The sequence below is a fragment of the Bradysia coprophila genome, assembly GCF_014529535.1.
Source record: "Bradysia coprophila strain Holo2 chromosome IV unlocalized genomic scaffold, BU_Bcop_v1 contig_84, whole genome shotgun sequence".
NCBI lineage: Eukaryota > Metazoa > Arthropoda > Insecta > Diptera > Sciaridae > Bradysia > Bradysia coprophila.
In genome coordinates this window covers 4,490,983-4,509,971 of record NW_023503376.1, presented here as the reverse complement: position 1 = coordinate 4,509,971, position 18,989 = coordinate 4,490,983, and the positions used below count along the sequence as shown (strand labels likewise).

General features: G+C 38.2%; 3 protein-coding genes across 4 annotated transcripts; 1 reads left to right on the top strand and 2 right to left on the bottom strand.

Moving 5' to 3' along the window:
- The first annotated feature begins 279 nt into the window (after positions 1–279).
- Positions 280–2,685, top strand: LOC119072612 (inducible metalloproteinase inhibitor protein-like). The gene is made up of 3 exons (XM_037177866.1): positions 280–438; positions 500–727; positions 2,421–2,685. The coding sequence occupies exons 1-3, from the start codon at positions 375–377 to the stop codon at positions 2,633–2,635; spliced, it is 507 nt and encodes a 168-aa protein (XP_037033761.1). The 5' UTR covers positions 280–374; the 3' UTR covers positions 2,636–2,685.
- A 3,042-nt stretch (positions 2,686–5,727) lies between these two features.
- Positions 5,728–8,038, bottom strand: LOC119072998 (peroxidase-like). The gene is made up of 2 exons (XM_037178323.1): positions 7,288–8,038; positions 5,728–7,231 (listed from the first exon to the last, which is right to left on the bottom strand). Exons 1-2 carry the CDS (start codon positions 7,986–7,988, stop codon positions 5,728–5,730), a joined length of 2,205 nt encoding a protein of 734 aa, XP_037034218.1. The 5' UTR covers positions 7,989–8,038.
- Positions 8,039–16,577: 8,539 nt separating this feature from the next.
- Positions 16,578–18,623, bottom strand: LOC119072591. 2 transcript variants are annotated; one of them, XM_037177846.1, is made up of 4 exons: positions 18,445–18,623; positions 18,160–18,334; positions 17,827–18,043; positions 16,578–17,660 (listed from the first exon to the last, which is right to left on the bottom strand). In XM_037177846.1, the coding sequence occupies exons 3-4, from the start codon at positions 18,024–18,026 to the stop codon at positions 16,610–16,612; spliced, it is 1,251 nt and encodes a 416-aa protein (XP_037033741.1). In that variant the 5' UTR covers positions 18,027–18,043; positions 18,160–18,334; positions 18,445–18,623; the 3' UTR covers positions 16,578–16,609. The 2 variants fall into 2 exon arrangements, with proteins under 2 accessions (XP_037033741.1, XP_037033740.1); XM_037177845.1 differs by lacking the exon at positions 18,160–18,334 and having other exon boundaries at positions 18,389–18,513.
- Positions 18,624–18,989: the final 366 nt, after the last annotated feature.

Below are 18,989 nucleotides of genomic sequence, written 5' to 3'. Positions count from 1 at the left end.
AAAATTGATGTAATTCTTTTTTATAATTAAATTTTCAATGAAAAACGCTTTATCTTATCGGTTTCTTATCGAATTAAATCTCAATTACCTATTAATTAATGTAGCAGAAAAATTCCATAACTTTGTTCGTGTCGTGTGTTAGACAGTGAGACATTACCCAATATCGAGAAAGCCAATGACTGTTCGTTGTTGCTTTTCTATGTAAATTTCCGTTTATCTTCTGATAAAAAAATCACCAAAACAAAAACATTTTCCATTGGTATATAAGGGGCGACATAATAGGTAAATTATATTCAGTTGAGAACAGTTTATTAATCGAAAATTTACCTTCCTTCTTCATTAATTTGATAAAAAAATATTTCAAAAAACAAAAAATGAATTTCCTTCAAGTCTTATTCGGTTTCACTTTAGTATATCTTGTGTCAGCGATACCTCGTCGTGAGTTTTGTATTTTTTAAATTCCAACTGTACGAAACTAAAATTCTATCAAATTTTGTAGAGTCATGTGATGATAAACCAAACGAAGAGCTAAGTGTCTGGTCGAATGATGGTTACCCGTGCGGAAATACGTGCGAAAACTACAAAGTTCCATGCAATGTTATGCTACCTATGGTTTTGATATGGAGTCCGCATTGTGTGTGTAAGAAGGGTTATTCTAGACTCGCAAATGGAACATGTATTGCATTAGAAGATCCTGAGTGCATGGAGCTATATAAACCATCAGCAGGTAAGGCTCGTCGAAAGATGTGAACTTTTTAATTCATTTTTTAAAAGATTGGATTGTACGCACATCTGTGCAGAAGGATTCTCTATGACGCTCCTGAACTCATAAGAGTGATATCGCCAAGACTTCAGGTGATTGGGGAACAAGCGGTCTCCGATTTTAATGAGTGATAGCTCATTCAATTCGTCGTTTAATTCTAGCAAACACGTATCTGCCATTTTTTTGAAAAAAAATTACTATTTGTGAAAAAGGTTCAAAAGTGAGGACATGTCAGAGGGTAACGAAAACAATTTTTTTTGCAATAACTCAAGAAACAATTATTTTAAATTATTGTAATGATGTACGAATGTCGGCCTTGGAAAGACCTACAGGTAGAGTATACGCACTGCTTGGTGCGAGTACATCCACGAGAGTTATGACTAATAATATAGTGAATGTTCGGAGAGTCCGCCTTCTCTACAGCTTCTATGTTCCGCGGGACTGAGTATGGGGTTTTGTAGCTGGCCTCACCCACTATCGTCCCACATATAAATGAAACCAGTACTTTTGTGCTGCAAGCCTACTGAAGTCTTGTAAAAAAAGTTGGTGCCAAAATGCAGATTTTTTTCCTTCTTTCTGTGGGCCCAACTGCTGGAACAGCGTCTGGAACGCTTCTACGGGAGTAATTTCATATCATCTACTATTCTGTTACCTTATACGCTTTGCTATGTCGCGAACATATATCGTTACAAAATATCCAGGAAAAAATCTGCATTTTGGCACCAACTTTTTTTACAAGACTTCGGTAGGTTTGCAGCACAAAAGTACTGGGTTCATTTATATGTGGGACGATAGTGGGTGAGGCCAGCTACAACACCCCATACTCAGTTCCGCGGAACATCGAAGCTGCAGAGAAGGCGGACTCTCTGATCATTCACTATATTTTTAATAATAAACTTCGCGGATCTACTCGCACCAAGCCGTGCGTATACTCTACCTGTAAGTCTGTCCAAGGCCGACATTCGTACAACATTACAATAATTTAAAATAATTTTTTCTTGAGTTATTGTCGAAAACTGTTTTCGGTACCCTCTGACATGTGTTCACTTTTGAACACTTTTCACAGAAAGTAAATTTTTTTTCGAAAAAGTGAAAGATACGTGTTTCCTAGAATTAAAAGGCGAATCCAACGAGCTATCACTCATTAAAATCGGAGACCGCTTGTTCCCAAAGTTACAAAAATCACCTGAAGTTTTGGCGATATCACTCATAATAGTTGTTGATTATTGTTAAGTCTTAAATATTTGAGTAGGTTGTGTTCGGGTACGAGTGGTAAGAGTGCGTGTACATAATTTCGCATTTTAACGTTTCATAGGCTGTATTTCGTCAGTTTTTATATCGGATCTATTACTTCATATGATCCAAGTATTTTCAAGAGAATGATTTCGCATCTTTTACTTTAAATTTTAAACAAGCTCTTTGCTCTATAAAATCTCACCAGTTAGAGCGAAAGTCGTTTATTCCTAAAGTCGTTATCGATAACAGATGTTAAACTTAAATGGAACATGAAACATCAGGTTGATCTCCGTGATCTCCTTGAATTACTCAGAATATACAAACTTTTCTAGCAGCAGGTCGCACCTTCCGATAAAATAATCAGAAAACAAACTCTATGAGCCAATCAGCACGTCACTACAATTTTACATTTCGTTTCTAGAACATTGTCTGCGAAGAGGAAACGAAATCTATGCTTCAGGATCGGCTTGCCAAATGACCTGCGCGGATTTGGCAACAGACGAGCCAAAGGCCTGCATTATGTCAATCGTTGAAGACTGCTATTGTCCAGAAGGTATGGTTCGTTACGTTGAAAATGGACCATGTATTCCGAAAGAAAACTGTCCCGTGCAATGGGTGAATAAGTTTAGAGTTTAAATTATTTCACTTTCAAGTACCTCATCGATCTGAAGCACAGTCACAGTCACAGAGAACGGACGTGTTTATGCGTTGCTCTCTAAAAGTGTTTCTTTTGTGTGGCTGTGTGTGAATTCATTTTCGATTTTGTCTAATTTCTGTGCCAACTTTTACGGCTTTGGTGTTTTTATTTTGCTGTAATGGTTAAATGGTGAAATTATTTTAAAGGTTTTATTAACGAAGTCAAAGTGTTGTTCTCGTAGGTCATTTTCTCTTTGATCAATAAAGTTGTTCTCGCCTCATTGTGCGATATCAACAATTGTGTTATTTCCTTTGTTATTTAACATGTGCTTCGTGGCGTCGGTGTACGGATTAACAATCGACTCTACCAGAAGCTAATGCTAAATTACGTGCTCGATTAATGTACGAAAATGACACATTGCCGTATGGCATCTGGCAGTCAATTTTAGTGCAGGTAAGGTACAAACGCCTCGGGTTCTCATTTGACACCCCAAAACCACATAGCAAATTTTTACAAATTTGCTGTGGTACAATCCCAAGATACAGAAACTATCTTGTACTCCAAAATGACCGCGAGGTTTAACAGATCTATTGATTGATACGTTGTATGGATGTCAAGGGATATGACGAAATACGAATCATTCAAACGCTACAACCTGCAACGCCAGAACGAGTTCAGTCACATGGTGGCATGGCGATTTATACGAAGAGGCAACTCAGGGCCTGTGGTGATTAGACACTTGCTATTACCTAAAACTAATAGCCGTAACCGTAACAAAGTCGGAAATATCAAAAAACCCAACATTCGCTTTCTCCATAAAAGAAACCATATCGACATAATGTCAATAGTAGAAAGAGCTACAACATGACAATGTTGATAGCGCCATCTCTGGGAAAATGTACAGGTCAATTAGTGATGGTTGTGGTATTCGCATACCACCCACGGCTTGGAGAATTCACAACGTATGGGACGTTAACACACGGTCGATTTGTGAACAATCTAAGTCGGGAGAGATATGATGTAAAATCACAGTCCATATGATCAAGAGACTTGTACAATAGCACAACAGGCCCATCTGAGGCTTAGGTGCTGGGCTTACACCCTCCCATCTAATCTAATCTAATCTAATCACCTCATCGATCTGCCGCGTCGAATATATTAAATTTCGTATTTATTTTGCAAATAAAAATATTTATTTTTAGCTAAAATGTTTTCTTGATTTTCCTTAAAAGATAATTGCCAGACTTTACCGAATTGTGGGTGATACCAATACTCTCTCTAGCACACAAACTTCGTTTTGATGCTGTCAAAATACCACGTTATTCCTTTGTTTGTAGAATCATACAGTGTTCACTAATTTCTAATTTTACATGTGAAATGCATGTAAAAATGCAACGTAGTCTGCATTTTTATCACCATAATAAATGTAAATAGGTTGCTAGAGAGGGTATTGGTGATACTAACAGCTACACGAGACACTAAAAACCTGCACGATTTCTTTCGTTTTTAGCCCCGTACGAAGTACGAAGGGGCTTATAGGATTACGATGCCGTGTGTAATTGATGGAATTCGAAGCAGACGGTAAGAGCAAAGTGTTTGCCTATGTTCATAGATGACGAATCCGCAATAAAAATTTGGGCCGTCTGTCCGTCTGTCCGTCACGTCGATATCTTGAGTAAATCAAATCCGATTTCAAAAATTTTTTTTTTCCTGAAAGATAGTCAAAATAGTGAGGCTAAGTTCGAAGATGGGCATATTCGGGTCGGCCCTTCGTGAGTTAGGGCCATCTAAGTGATTTAAGGTCTTTTGGTGATATTTATGGCAAAATAAACGATGGAATGTAAATGACACGGCAAATGATAGGTATTGTCAATATCAATCCAGGAAAAAAAAGTTTTTTTAAATCGGGTGTGTGGACCGTGAGTTAGGGCCTTAGAAGTGAAAATCTACTAGGGCCCTATGTGTATTTTACATAGAACTCAAGTAAATTTCATTCGTTTTTCGTAATTTTTGTGTCATTTGGAAGGTAATCAAAGGCCGAATAGAATGTTGTTGAAAAAAAAAATTTGGGTCCTCGGACTAAGGCCGCTACTAGGGCCCTATGCGTATTCTACATACAACTCGAGTAAATTTCATCCGTTTTTCGTAATTTTTGTTTCATTTGAAAGATAATCGAACACCGAATAGAATGTTGTTGAAAAAAAAAATTAAATTTGGGTCCTTGGACTAAGGCCGCTACTAGGGCCCTATGTGTATTTTACATATAACTCGAGCAAATTTCATCCGTTTTTCGTAATTTTTGTTTCATTTGGAAGGTAATCAAAGGCCGAATAGAATGTTGTTCAAAAAAAATTAAATTTGGGTCCTTGGACTAAGGCCACTACTAGGGCCCTATGTGTATTTTACATTGAACTCGAGTAAATTTCATTCGTTTTTCGTAATTTGTGTGTCATTTGGAAGGTAATCAAAGGCCGAATAGAATGTTGTTGAAAAAAAAATTAAATTTGGGTCCTCGGACTAAGGCCGCTACTAGGGCCCTATGCGTATTCTACATACAACTCGAGTAAATTTCATCCGTTTTTTGTAATTTTTGTTTCATTTGAAAGATAATCGAACACCGAATAGAATGTTGTTGAAAAAAATTTTAAATTTGGGTCCTCGGACTGAGGCCGATACTAGGCCCTTCAAAAAAATAAAATTCATTTGAAAGGAACGTCGTACGGGGCTTCGTAATTGCGCTATGCGCAATTTGTAAGATGTACACATTACAGAATAATTTTACTTTAACTACTTTAACCGGCGCATAGGCTTACGGTCAAAGTAGGGTGACAGACGCACTAGGGTCACGTACGCAATAGATATACGGGTTTGTACGGGGCTCAGTCGCAGCAAACGCTCCGACTGTTCTGATGGCTCGTTATGATTGTGATTACGGTTCTTCAACAGTGTATACGCTGTGCGTCCCGGATCAGGGACTATTTTCAAGAAATTTGTTTGAATAACTTTCAAGAATTTACGAGAATTTCAAGAATCAATTTCAAGACTTTTTGTAATCGGAATGGCAAGAGTCAAAAAGGAGAAGCATATACTACTATTTGCTACCGACATTCAATTGGTAATCTATGTAGTCAAATTGTGAACAATCCACAAGCGGATTGGTCTTCGATAACAATCTCAGCGGATCCCGTGATACCCTCCCCAATTTCGTAGTTTTGCACAAAATACTCGCTAGGCTTGTCTTCCTTTTGATTTCATTCAACTGCTTAATGCTGAACGACCCTACTTGGTTTCCGTGCTCGTAGAAAAAACGGTCGCCATACTTGACATTGTGAAACTGTGTGGCAATAATACAACCGAATGTGGGTCCGACTAGATCATCAGACAGTTTACGTTCGAAAGGTCCAGCGATGTACAAATCAATGTCTTCAACGTATTTATAATATTTCTTCAGCTTTGCAATGTTTCCAGGATCAATGAATTGCTTCAAATCATCCCAGCGTTGAACGGCCACATTGTGACAGTATTTAAGGTAGTAAATGTAGCCGGGAATTCCGTGATCACGCTGACGATGAATGTCCAATGCACCTAGATCTAAGCCGAATGTTCGCCCAGGTTGGTTAAACAAAAATGTTTTGAATGGAACACTTGGTGTCGTTTCAAACGATGGTCTGGAAATTTGCGCCAAAAAGACACCATCCACTTGACCTTCGTAGAAAATATTTTCGGTTTTCGCCGCATCCAAAAAATTAACTTTTGACTTTTTCCCGGTCTTTGGATCGGTTATATTTATGTCTTCGTCTAAGGTAACGTGGCCACTTCGGCCAGCTGTCGATTGAAACTCTACGACGGTCTTTAATGCTATATCTGGCTTGTAAGTGCTGAACTGGCCAACTGGCTTCGGTTGAATCTTAAATTTACCCATCAAGGCAGACCCGATGATTGTTTTCACGTATTCATTGAAAATACAGTGCTGATATTCAGCGACGTTCCAACGTCTCGCTTCTTGAAATATTTGCTCATTGTGCCAATCCGGTTTCATTTTCGCTATCCTTCGTGCGTGCCAATTATGATTCCTGTGGAATAACAAGGCGAACATTTGCCCTGTTGGCAATTGAGTGTTTCTACCGTCGAAAGGCGAAAGCTCACATTCCCCTTCAAAACAACGAAATCTACCGGTGGTGTTGAACCTTTCCACAGCAAATATTTCGTGGCCTTTTATTATTTGCGACTTTAGGCGACCGCCTACCATTGTTCTTCTAGCATTCGACATTTCTGTACTCACTCCGTACACTGAATTTAAGTCCTGTGCTGCTGTTACTGAACTAGACACCATTCGCGGTCCAAGTCTACATCGAGCACACGGTATTGTCCTCGTGAATGGAATACATGTCTGATTTGGATATAGTCGATGCATAGTGTCATTTTGTGGTATCGGAATACCGGCGCATTGTGGATGATTAACCCGTTGAGTATTTTCATGGTCACATGATGCAAGTTTTCCTATTCCAGTATCATGGTTCGCAGTCATGCCATTGTCACTGATAACGAATTCTCCCAAAAATGAGTGAAAGTCACTAAATTCAGGCGAAAATGGCCTGAAAGGCGACAACGTGTTAATTGAACTTTTCACACAAATATGATCCACTGTTACCTGCGGTTATCGTCACCCAGTAGATGTGTGGATAGAACTCTCGCATTAGGTAACGGTGAACCATCCACTGATGTTCTGAATTTACTAATTCCATCTTTGTAGTCAGGCGGCAATAAGCGTAACATACAGTCCAGTGCTCTTCCATCTAATGGTCGCTCCAGATTGTTGCAGGTTCCATCGAAAGATCTGTATTTATTGCTGCCCGAACATTTAGGATATTTAATGTGACCGGCCTCACAGGCGACCTTAGTCACATCTTCCTTCATGTATTTTCTGAACTTTTCTATTTGCAACGTCGACAAGTCGATGGTTGTAGTTTTCTTCGATGTACAGGCTGTCTGCTGAACATATCTGGTAACCGACTCAAAATAGTAATTGTTACGATCCATCTGCTTGAATTGTTTCGGTTTAGGCGTATTTCCCGATGCTACAATATCGAGTGCAATGTAGCGATCGGTTCGACTGATCGAAGCATTTAACGCATGATCCATAAGTGTATCCGATATGGTTGGTGGCTGTGACACAAACCGATGGCAATCAGTACGGTACGTGTCGTAAGAAATTGAATACATGTAGTCATCGGATATGGTAAGAGTATTGTCGTCATAGGACGACGGTTGGGTATATGAACGTGTTCCTTTGACGTGATTCAAATATGCCAACAGGATAGATAATTTAGTGAACACAGATGGGAACGACATTTTAATGCGTTGTCGTTGTGCAAATGAATCAGAGGCGAAGCTGGTTTTATCATTTGACTTTAAAATGCCTTAAACACTTGCATGTAGTCACGAAGTCATTTCGTGTAATAATGGATTTAGGGTAGAGTAAGTGGTGGACTTACTAAATGAGTATTGAAATTTGTTCAGATAACAACTAGACATTTTGTCGATTTCTGGCACTCTTCAGTCTCGTTAGTCTTTCTTGTACATATGTGTTCTTTTACAAGAGGAAGTATTCATCCTCTTGGCGCCTGGACTTTGCAAAAAAAAACAGAATATGCGCATCCATTCATACAACTTCACTGCCTTATACGTGTTTATATGAGTTTAATACAGTCATAATGCGCATAAAACGTATTAGGGGCCATTCATAAAGTGCGCAAGCAGTGTGCGGTCATTTTTTGACCCCCTTCCCCCGTTTCGCACGCGATTTTCCATATAAAAAGCTCCAATTTCAAGCGTGCGCACTATTTGAATGGCCCCTTAAGGGATTATTTTGAAAAACAACTTACCGAAATCGGCCCGATTTTTTAGTGAAATCATTTTTATCTGCCTGGACAGGAATTGAACCCTCGAGTCCAAAACCACTTTCAACATTTTTTTTCCTGCCACCGAAATCTGAAAATTGCAATTTTCTTACTTGTTTTTCTCCCACAGGTGACGAGGCACATGACCGACCATAGTATCATTGGATCGTTGAGGTCATGTAAAAATAGTTATTTATGCAACAAGTTACGAAAAGTGGTTGTTTTCGTCACTAGATTTGAGTTTATTTTGAGATAATCACATCGTGTGACGAAAACAACCAGTTTTCGCAACGTGTTGCATACAACGTTTTCTGCAACAAGCGCGAAAAGTGAACTTTTGGAATGCAAATTCTACAGACAAATTGCTTTTATCATATGTGACAGTTGGGATCAAAAGTCGGTCTATTTCATCTGTCGAAGTGACGTTTTAAACGTCAAATCAAAAAATTTTAGCCAAATAAACACAAAATCGTTTATTTTTCTATAAGTTTATTCCACTGATAGAATTGAGGAAAAATAAGCCACTTCGTAGCTATTTGACATACAAATTTTAGTTTGACGTTTAAAACGTCACTTTGACAGGTGTAATAGACCGACTTTCGATCCCAACTGTCACATATAATTTCCATATAAACCGCTTGAGTCTCCAAATGATCTTAAGATATATTCGCGTATACTAATTTTAGATAATATAAGCTAAATTTGCACTTAATATGCGTCTTTGCAACAGGACTTACTTTAGAGAATTAAAATTCTGAAAATTCCGAAAATTCTGAAAAAGTTCCGAAAAATTCTGAAAAAATTCCTAAAAAATATTTCGGAATTGTTAGGAATTTTTTCAGAATTTTTCGGAACTTTTTCAGAATTTTCGGAATTTTCAGAATTTTAATTCTCTAAAGTAAGCCCTGCTTTGCAATGAAAACACAGCAGAAACTCCACAAGAAAGTATTTCTGCAACAAAAAACACTTGCAACACTTTTTCAATCATTCAATCAAAGAGGACTATGATCATAAAACTACTGCAAGACATTTCGTTTAAATAAGTCAAGTTGTAAATAAGTCAATGAGTGTTTCCAGTGACGAATTTTGTTCCGATATTGAAAACGGTGCTGCGGAAGCCATTATACCCACGAAATCGAAAGAATTATACGAGACCGCGTACAAAAAAATTTGTTGAATGGTGCGAGAGTAAGAAAACCGACTCTGTGTGCGAGAAGGTTTTGCAATGTTATTTCAACGAGAAAAGCAAAGCCATGAAGCCCTCAACATTGTGGAGCTTGTATTCGAAATTGAAGGCGACGATATTCTTAAATCGGAATGTGGATATCAGCAAGTTCGCGAGTCTACATGCATTTGTGAAACGTAAAAACATTGGACATGTTTCAAAGAAGTCGGATATTTTGTGTGCAAAGGACTGCGTTTGTCTTAAATAGATTTTTCATTTATTTCACTTTTCACCACTAGTTGCGAAAAGACTTTTCACCACTAGTTGCAAAAAGACTTTTCGGAACAAGTGAAAAAAAGACCCCCATTATGCTATTCAAAGTAGGCATGAAAAAGTTCACTTTTCGCAGCGCAGTTGCAGAATAGTTATTTATATTGAAATAGTAAAACTTTGGAGGGTGCTCATATGCGTGAGTAGTAACAATTCTGTCCTGTTCCACTAGCCGTAACAGGAACTACTACTACTCACGCTTGAGAGGTATCATTAGAAAGCTGAAACAAGAATGCGTTACACAAATCTAAGGATGTTGATAATATCCTCAGACCTTTACCGCGCAAGTCAACGCGAATCAACATCATGGATGTATAGTGGCTTACGCGGTAAAGGTCTGTGAATATTACCAACATCCTTAGATTTGTGTAACACAAGTCGCAGGTCGTGAAGCAACAGCAAAACGATGAAAATTTGTGTGCTGTATGTAATACACCGATCCGAAGAATGTTACGAAATGATATGGAATACATCACAAATATTGAGTTGTGATGTGTCGTCTTTAGCCACATGTTTTCAGTTTTATTTTCTCAATCAATACACTTTTACTTTCACAATATCTGAGACTAGAATAACACATCCGAACGAATTTGCATACATTATATTTAGTGGCTCAATATCTTCACAACAAAACTACGACAGCAATTACAACATTAAAACTTAAATACAATCCAGCGCTAATACGTATGGGTAAAATAGCTGTTCATTAGTTCAACGCTTAACACTTTCTTTGCAAAATAAAGCGCCTGGCGACTATTTTCTTCCCAAAATTTCGAATTAAACCAGATTCTATTTGTGATACGAAATCGCGTGGACCAGATATAAAACCAGGCGAACTTGGTATCACATAGCGCCATTTGCATCTGCAACTCATAATAGTATCGATGGTCTTTCCGAAGACAATGAGCTCCGTTCTTCATTTCCATAAACGAATCTTTCATTTGCATTAAATTTTCAATCGACACATTTTTCGTGCTGCCAAACGGACATTTTATTTCAACCACATACTGCCCGCAACAGTCACACGAACACAGGCCACCGGGAGTGGCAGCAAAGTATGGATATTTTTGATTGAGAATCAGACCGACTTTTTCATAATTGAAATTTGCGTGAAGTTTTTCCATTTGAGAAATGAATGATAACGTAGCCACACGATCGGTTTCAGGGGCACCTGGAACACGAACACATTTTTCTGGATAACAAATTTCCGTCAAAAGTTGCAAATCCGGAGCAGAAGGGTTGGCTTCACAAACGGATTTGAATTGTGAAGACGTTACTCTACCAGCTCGAAACTTTTCCCAATACCAATTGTTCCGATCTTTTGTGATCTGTTCAATGAATCGGACGTCATCGATGGTCAAGTTGATCTCAATGGTGTCGGCAATTTTTAAAAGTTCCTCTTTGCTCCGATGCTTGTATTCGACTTTGAAATAGTAATTTACCATGAAAAGCTTTGCGGCCCGAGGCAGTACATCTTCAATATCTTCAATATCACTAGCGACGTGATTGTATGTTGTATGTGTTTGGAACTGTGGAGAAAAATCCGTGATACATTTTAAGTTGATTTGTCGACTAGATTAGAAATGCAACCTCTAAACGCTGCAGTTGAGTAGGTAAAGCAACCAGACTAGATGGTCTGGTAGGTAATGTAGGAACGGTTATTAGAAAAACCGATACAGATGATGCCGATGCAGAAACGTTTGCGTTCAATAATGACTTTGGTGTTTCGGTTCTATAACTGTTGCTTAGGTCAGACGAGATTCGCAAATCTTTATTTAAAATTATCATTTTTTTGAATTGAGCCATTATGTAAAAAATACAAGATGATACTGAGCAGATCGGTGCCGATAAAAGACTGCTTATCAGATAAGTTTTTTTTTTTACTCTTCATGCCACCCTAAAACTTTCCATAATTTACGAACAAGTAAAGACCAGAAATTCATTTTTGAAAAAAAAAATCGTGTCATGTCCCTCCAACCCTTGCCTCTAATTCGAGACATGGCCATTCTTTCAATCCGCCTCTTCCATTCAGCCAATCATAAAGTAGAGTCCAGCGATTGTAAATTTCTATTTTCTTTGCATGTTGAACCTTTGGGGTTAAATTATTAACAAACAATGAAACCGACATCGTGGTTTGTATTTCGGTTTATAATTAAAAAGGACATTCGTTCACCCCAGCGATAAATTGAACATTTAATTATAATTCCATTGCACGTATACTCAACACATTGTTTACTCTACACATATGTAGGTAGGTGGATATTATATTCTACACAAAAAACGAGCGATTGTTATATTAGTAGTAAAACCCATGACATCATCGAGAGTGGTGTTATAGATTTTCGTATATTTTACAGCACTAGTTCTGTAAAACATTTCTTATTTTGTAGTTTGTACAGTGAACGACATCTCAAATGTCTCACTGTCAAATTTTTCTGAGAATTTTATTGTGGCATTGCAAATTCACAATGACATTCTCTGAAAAAAACAAGAGGAGATTGACGCGGCAGGCGCGTTAGCAATAGACTCGCACGTTCCTAAACTACATTTTTCGCAATATTTCCACTCATTTCGTAGTTGAGTGTAATTGCTATTACAATCGCCACAATCGCAGTAGTCCTTATTACATAAATTCAATTACGAAAGTTATGGTAAAATTGTGAAATCACATAATAGTCAACTGTCAAATGTCGAGCCCTATAGGGCTAGCGGATCATACATTTTAATCAATCAAGTCGTAACGCTCGTCTTGTTAACATCCTCCGCTAAAACATTCTCTCTCAACTATCAACTATTGAGTTGAGGGAGAATGTTTTAGTGGAGATGTTAACTGGACGAGCGGATCATACATTTTAGTCAGTCAATTCGTGACTCTCGAGTTAACATCACCGTTAAAACATTCTCTCTCAACTATCAACTATTGATAGTTGACTATCAATTTGAGGGAGAATGTTATAGCGGAGTTGTTAACTGGACGAGCGTCATGAATCGACTGATTGAAATGTACGATACGCTAGCTACTAGATTGTTCGACATTTGATGATCAACTATTGAAAGTTAACTATCACACCTGATTTCGCAATATTTCCACACATTGCGTAATTGAATTTATTACAGAAATTTACAGCAATTTACGCAGCCTTCGTCCGGTGAACATCTTCGTTGAGGCATACTGCTGGCCACTTTCAGATACTAATATTTGAGTTCTGATCGAAAAGGCTCACCCTCTATCAATTTACCAGACTCAAGTGATAATTGTAGATGGGCAGATTCAATTAGATCGGGACCAAAAGTTTGCATAGTTTGAGTGTGTCGATTCAACAGTCCTTTCATCTTTTTTGAAAGTTACGACACACGGACAGACAGACGGACGGACGAACGGACGGACATGGCTCAATCGTCTTATAATATCATACTGATAATAATTGCCCACTACGATATAGGCCGTTTTCGATTATTTCACTTACTTACACGACGGTGGGCAAAACATAAAGACTCTCACGATTTACTTCGTATCGTGCGAGTCTAATGACAGTGAGACATTTGAGATGTCGTTCACTGTATCTAACTCAGAAAGAAAAATGAAAAGTACCGTTTTCGTGTGTTTGTTGGCCTCGGCTTCGCATCGGATCACCAAAATTCACACAAAAACGAAAACTCTACGCCTTCAACACCATTTGCCAACGAATTTAAAAAAATTTAAATTTTTGCCACTTTAGGGGCTCTTATTAAATTTATACTTGCGGCGGTTCGAAAAATGTTGTTTATTTTGTGGCAGGTCATATTAGAGAGGCCAAATCCGTTAAAGAAATCTGTTCTAGTGTTTGGTTCAGTACTATGGTTCAACAAAAAGCATCTATTTGTCAAAATTTGTGTGCCTTCGTGATCAACTGAGAAGTGTCTTAACTAGTTCTTTCAGAACCTTGGAGAAAAAGAAACTAAGGACAAAAAGGTCAGCTTAAGCGTGAATTTTGTAGGTCTGAGGCAAAACTGAGGTCACGTATTAATAATACATTTCGTACCTAAGACCAGTCTTTTTTAACATGTGAGAGGTCTCGAAGTCACACGTTTCTCGTCATTACATTACACCACTGCTGGAGATATCCATCTATTACATGATCTCAATTCTATACCCGTTTTTCTTTGCTTTTCAAAAGAGCATGATGAATTGATGAAGGATCCTAGCAGTGAGAAAATCAAGTGTGTTAGAGCCTGAATAGAATATCGGCATCCCATTAAACTGATCATTTCAAAATGAAATTTCAGAGAATGTAATCAAGATCTGGTCGGTAGAAATTGATCACTAGCTTAACCTGTTAGACGGCTGTCATCTGTTATCGACAATTACAGCAATAATAAACGACAAGCTCTGACTATTGAAGTCTTATATTGCAAAAAGCATGTTAAAAACAAATGAAGTAAGAGATTTCTGAAATCAATCTCTGAAAATCAAATGATCAAATGAAGTAATAGATCAGATAGTAAAACTGTTAATATGCTTGCCGTCTGCGACAGGGTAACAGTCGGCATTGAAGCGTGAATAGATATTTTCTCAACTGAGTGACAAATGGAAATGGAAACTTTCAATGACTGTATTGAGAAAAACGTTGTAAACGAGCCGTCAGAACAGTCGGAGCGTTTGCTGCGACTGAGCCCCGTACAAACCCGTACATCTATTGCGTACGTGACCCTAGTTCGTCCGTAGCCCTACTCTTACCGTAAGCCTACTGCGCCCGTAAACGTCGGTAAAGTAAAATTCTTATGAAATGTGTACGTCTTAAAAATTGCGCATAGCGCAATTACGAAGCCCCGTACGACGTTCCTTTCAAATGTAACACAAATTTCGAATTGACCTAAAATTAAGTAAGTATCATTTTCACCGATTTATATTGATTTTACAAAAATCCAAAATGGCGGCCGACGGCCATTTTGTTAGGAGGTGGAAAGTAGTACGGCTGCTTTACATTCGTTAGTACCTTTCAAACAAAAAAAAATTGAAATTCGGTCAAAGTTTACTCGAGATATTAACAAAAAACACCACCTTCACTGTACGGCCGAGTAGCCACATATAAGCTCACTCCAAGAGACCTAGCTCACGGTCCGGTGAATTGAATTTCATAAACTTTTTTTTCCCTGATTGGTACGGTACCTATCTAATAAAGCAAAATCCATCTAAATACGTTCAAATTTGGCCAACCTACAAGCAAAAACGGCTTGCCGCCCTGTACCTAGTTCACACCAAGGGGTCTAACTCACGAGTCGGTCATCCAATTTCCATAAACTTTTTTTTTGTCGATCGGTATTGTAAATATCTTTCACTTGACGTATCACTTACAAGTGTAGTGCTTAAATGTCTGGAGATATCGTCGAAAAACAGTTAGGCACTTATTGGGCCCCAGCTCCGGAAGGGTCGACCCAAAATCGCCCATCTTCGAACTTAGCCTCACTATTTTGACTATCTTTCAGGGAATTTTTTTTTTTTGAAATCGGATTTGATTTACTCAAGATATCGACGTGACAGACGGACGGACGGACAGACGGACAGACGGACGGACGGACGGACGGACAAAATTTTTATTGCGGATTCGTTATCTTTGAACATAGGCAAACACTTTGCCCTTTACGTCTGCTTCGAATTCCATCAATTACACACGGCATCGTAATCCTATAAGCCCCTTCGTACTTCGTACGGGGCTAAAAAGCATTTGTCACTCGGTGGCACAAATAACTACTACTGCAGTTTTCCATGTAAAACGGTATCTCGGTTCGAGATGGAGTAAATGGTTCGAGACGAAGTCGAGGATCTTGTTTACTACATCGACAGTAGAGAAATACATAAAATAATTTCTTGTTGCAGAATTATCGGTCTATATACTCCTCAAGCATGAATAGGTTTAGTTTTTGCTGATGTCAACAGCTGACCCAAAAAAAGAACCATCATTTTTGAGGAGGAGTTAACACAATTAAATAGAAAAAATTCATGTCGTTAACGACAAATCGTAAACATTTCCTTTTTTTTGTCTGCGAACAAAGACAAATTTAGTGGATTCTATGTATTCAATTCGGGGAACTAAAATACTCAATTACAACAATAAGTAAATTTGTCTCAGCCCAAATATAAACCTGATAATCACAGGTTTCCCCTATAACTAAAAAACATTTCTATTCAATTCTTGTACTCTATAAATTATACCCAATTAATAGATTGACAAATTTATCTTTCGTTTTTATAATTTTAAAATTTTAAGAAGTTAATAATAGAGGAACCCCTTCACTGGAACATATGTGTTTGAATCAGAGTGTAACGATTTACGAATTGACTTGTGTGAAGGGTTTTTCTTTTATCTAAAGGGACTTGAATACAGGTGGTATGTTCAATGAGTCTTTTTGTTTGTGGTTATTCCCGTTACATTTTTGAATTGGAAACCACATGAACAAATGATATTGTTAAGAGTTTGTTTACCTTTGACTTAAATCTTCTTAAAAAATTCGTTGACGACAGGATACCGCACAACCACTGTAACAGTATAAGAACGAGGTATCTCCGTTTTGTCTTTTTATTCACAATGGTTCAATGGTTAACTTAATACATTTAAAGCACAATGGCAAACCGCCCTAGGTGGCAAACGTTCGGTATTATCGAAGCAAATGAAGTCGTCACTTTCCGTAACACAGCACAACGAACTGCATTCATTCACTTCTAGTGTTCTTTCACTGGATTCTTTGTTAACCAACACTCTGTCCACTTTGTCGAATTGAATGCATGGAAACGATTTGGCCTCACAACCACTCACGTCGACTGGTCCGTGTGATGTTGTGTTACTGGCGCTGACAAACAGTTTGTAAACGAAAAACTTTTTGGGTAGAAACAGATCACCCTCTTCATTGCCCCAAATCAACGACTCTCCGGAGTGACCTTTTGTGTAGGCATACCAGAAGTAGTACCTTTGTATGCACGTCACTCCGACAAAGTTGACGATGTTAATCGCTAAATCGAGCGCTTCATTCATTTGAGTTGTGTCGGAATCTAGGTAAGTACTGGACACTTCGGTCATCCACATTGGTCCAGTTGTTCCTCTGTAATTATAACTCACCAGGTCGTAGTATCCTAGCTTAAAATTGGGAGATGTGAAATCCGTATTCAGGGCATAGGCATGCGTTGCTTTTATTCCACAAGGTTTAACACAGCCCAAGATGTTGTAGTACGCGGTCGTTACAGAAAACCATGCATTTTCCGGACAAACTGAAATCAACGGATCGTTGAAATTCCGAATAATCCGACACAGTTGCATTGGCGACATGTTCGTGTGATCCCATGGGGCGAAAACGTTTTCCGGTTCATTCACCGGCGAAACCTTTTCGATGTCAATGTTAAAGTCTCCCTTCACCATCGCCGTTACGTTTCGGATGTAGTGAAGAAACGCTGTTTCGTACTCGGGTAACAGATGGAAGAATTCGTCTTTCATGTAGTGCGGTGGACTCCAAATCGACGCAAAGACTTTTACATCTGGATAAGATGAGACCGCTTCGTGAATGTTGATCCATGAACAGGTGTACGGATCGTTACACTTTATTTCGTATTTGTCGATTGCTGGCGAAAATTGCTGTTCGTATGAGGTGCGAAATAGTCTGAAAGGGCAATGAAAGATGTTAATGGAAGGGTTCGTATTCAACGGAAGATGTGAGGGAATTGATCGGTAACAGATGACACAGCCGTTCGTCTTAATCTTATAAATTTTGAAAAGGAAGAATAAGCGTAACAGTGTCCAGTACCCACCCAAATGTATTCAATTACCTGATTCCTAATGACTCATAAACAATCTGCACAACTTTCGCCTCGGTGCCGGGTTTGGAACGCCCTAAATGGTCATTAGAACCGAGAAAAACTCCAAATCCCTCGAATTTGAGCGGACATTGGCTGGCATGAACCGACCAGTTTAATGTTAGAATGACTGTTCCCAGAAATACGAGCGGGGAGAGACTGTGAACGTTCATAATTTGTGTTGTCGCAACTAAAATAAAAATGATTTGAAAAAAGGAAAATTACTTCGATGAGGGAAGGATTTATCAATGGAAGTACAACAAGAGGAAAGCAAAATTATATTTGCAAACGCACTGCCAAACTCACCGTTTTAAGCAATCCAAATTTAGCAAAATCGAATTTTAATCAGCTAGACTAACCGACGACCGACGGTCGATTATTATATCATGAACAAACACTCTAACACACCAAATGCAAAAATTATATTGCGTGCAATGTCCACTAACGTTTATACATTATCTACAAAACCGTGTAATGAAATCTGCAAAATTTTATTTTTATTTTTTTTCGTAAATTCGATGGTCCGTTCCATTACCGTTCAACGGAATTCGATATCCAACTGAATGATGAGTATGAATATCTTCAAATCACCTGTGTATATCGAAGTTATACCGTTTGTAATGTGTGCCACGAAATAAAAACTCGTTTTGTTGTCGTTTTCTACTTGAAAATAATTCAAAACAATTCACTTTTGTAATTCCAGCGCATTTTTATTCGTAACAGACAAATTTGTGTAACTTTCAAGCTGCTAATCCAGTTCAAGTTGAACTTAATTATTTATGAACGAAGAAACCGTTCAATTGCTCTTGTTTCCAGCGAAGGTACACTGACAGAAAATCACTTTCTCTTGTCCACCGTGCTACTGGTGGAAATCAAAGAGTTGTATGAAAAGAGGTGGGAAAATGAAACACCGTTGCATTGCCGAGGCTTCGCGAAACCGTACCTTATTAATAATAGTTAAATATAGTGAAATAACAGGAAGTGTCACTTTAGCGAATTATAAGAAAAATGAAATTTTTGCTCAGTTTCGAATAGCCTTACGAGTTTTTTGAATTAAACTATCAGAAAACTTCTATTGTCATGCAATGAAATTTCATTTTTTTATAATTCGCTAATGTGTCATGTCCAGTTTCTGT

Coding starts and splice junctions, on each gene's coding strand:
- LOC119072591 (XM_037177846.1), bottom strand. CDS start 18,026: ATGAACGTTCACAGTCTCTCCCCGCTCGTATTTCTGGGAACAGTCATT. Junction 17,661..17,826: donor TATGAGTCATTAGGAATCAG/GTAATTGAATAC, acceptor TTGCCCTTTCAG/ACTATTTCGCACCTCATACG.
- LOC119072612 (XM_037177866.1), top strand. CDS start 375: ATGAATTTCCTTCAAGTCTTATTCGGTTTCACTTTAGTATATCTTGTG. Junction 439..499: donor TGTGTCAGCGATACCTCGTC/GTGAGTTTTGTA, acceptor CAAATTTTGTAG/AGTCATGTGATGATAAACCA. Junction 728..2,420: donor GCTATATAAACCATCAGCAG/GTAAGGCTCGTC, acceptor TTTCGTTTCTAG/AACATTGTCTGCGAAGAGGA.
- LOC119072998 (XM_037178323.1), bottom strand. CDS start 7,988: ATGTCGTTCCCATCTGTGTTCACTAAATTATCTATCCTGTTGGCATAT. Junction 7,232..7,287: donor CTGGGTGACGATAACCGCAG/GTAACAGTGGAT, acceptor GTCGCCTTTCAG/GCCATTTTCGCCTGAATTTA.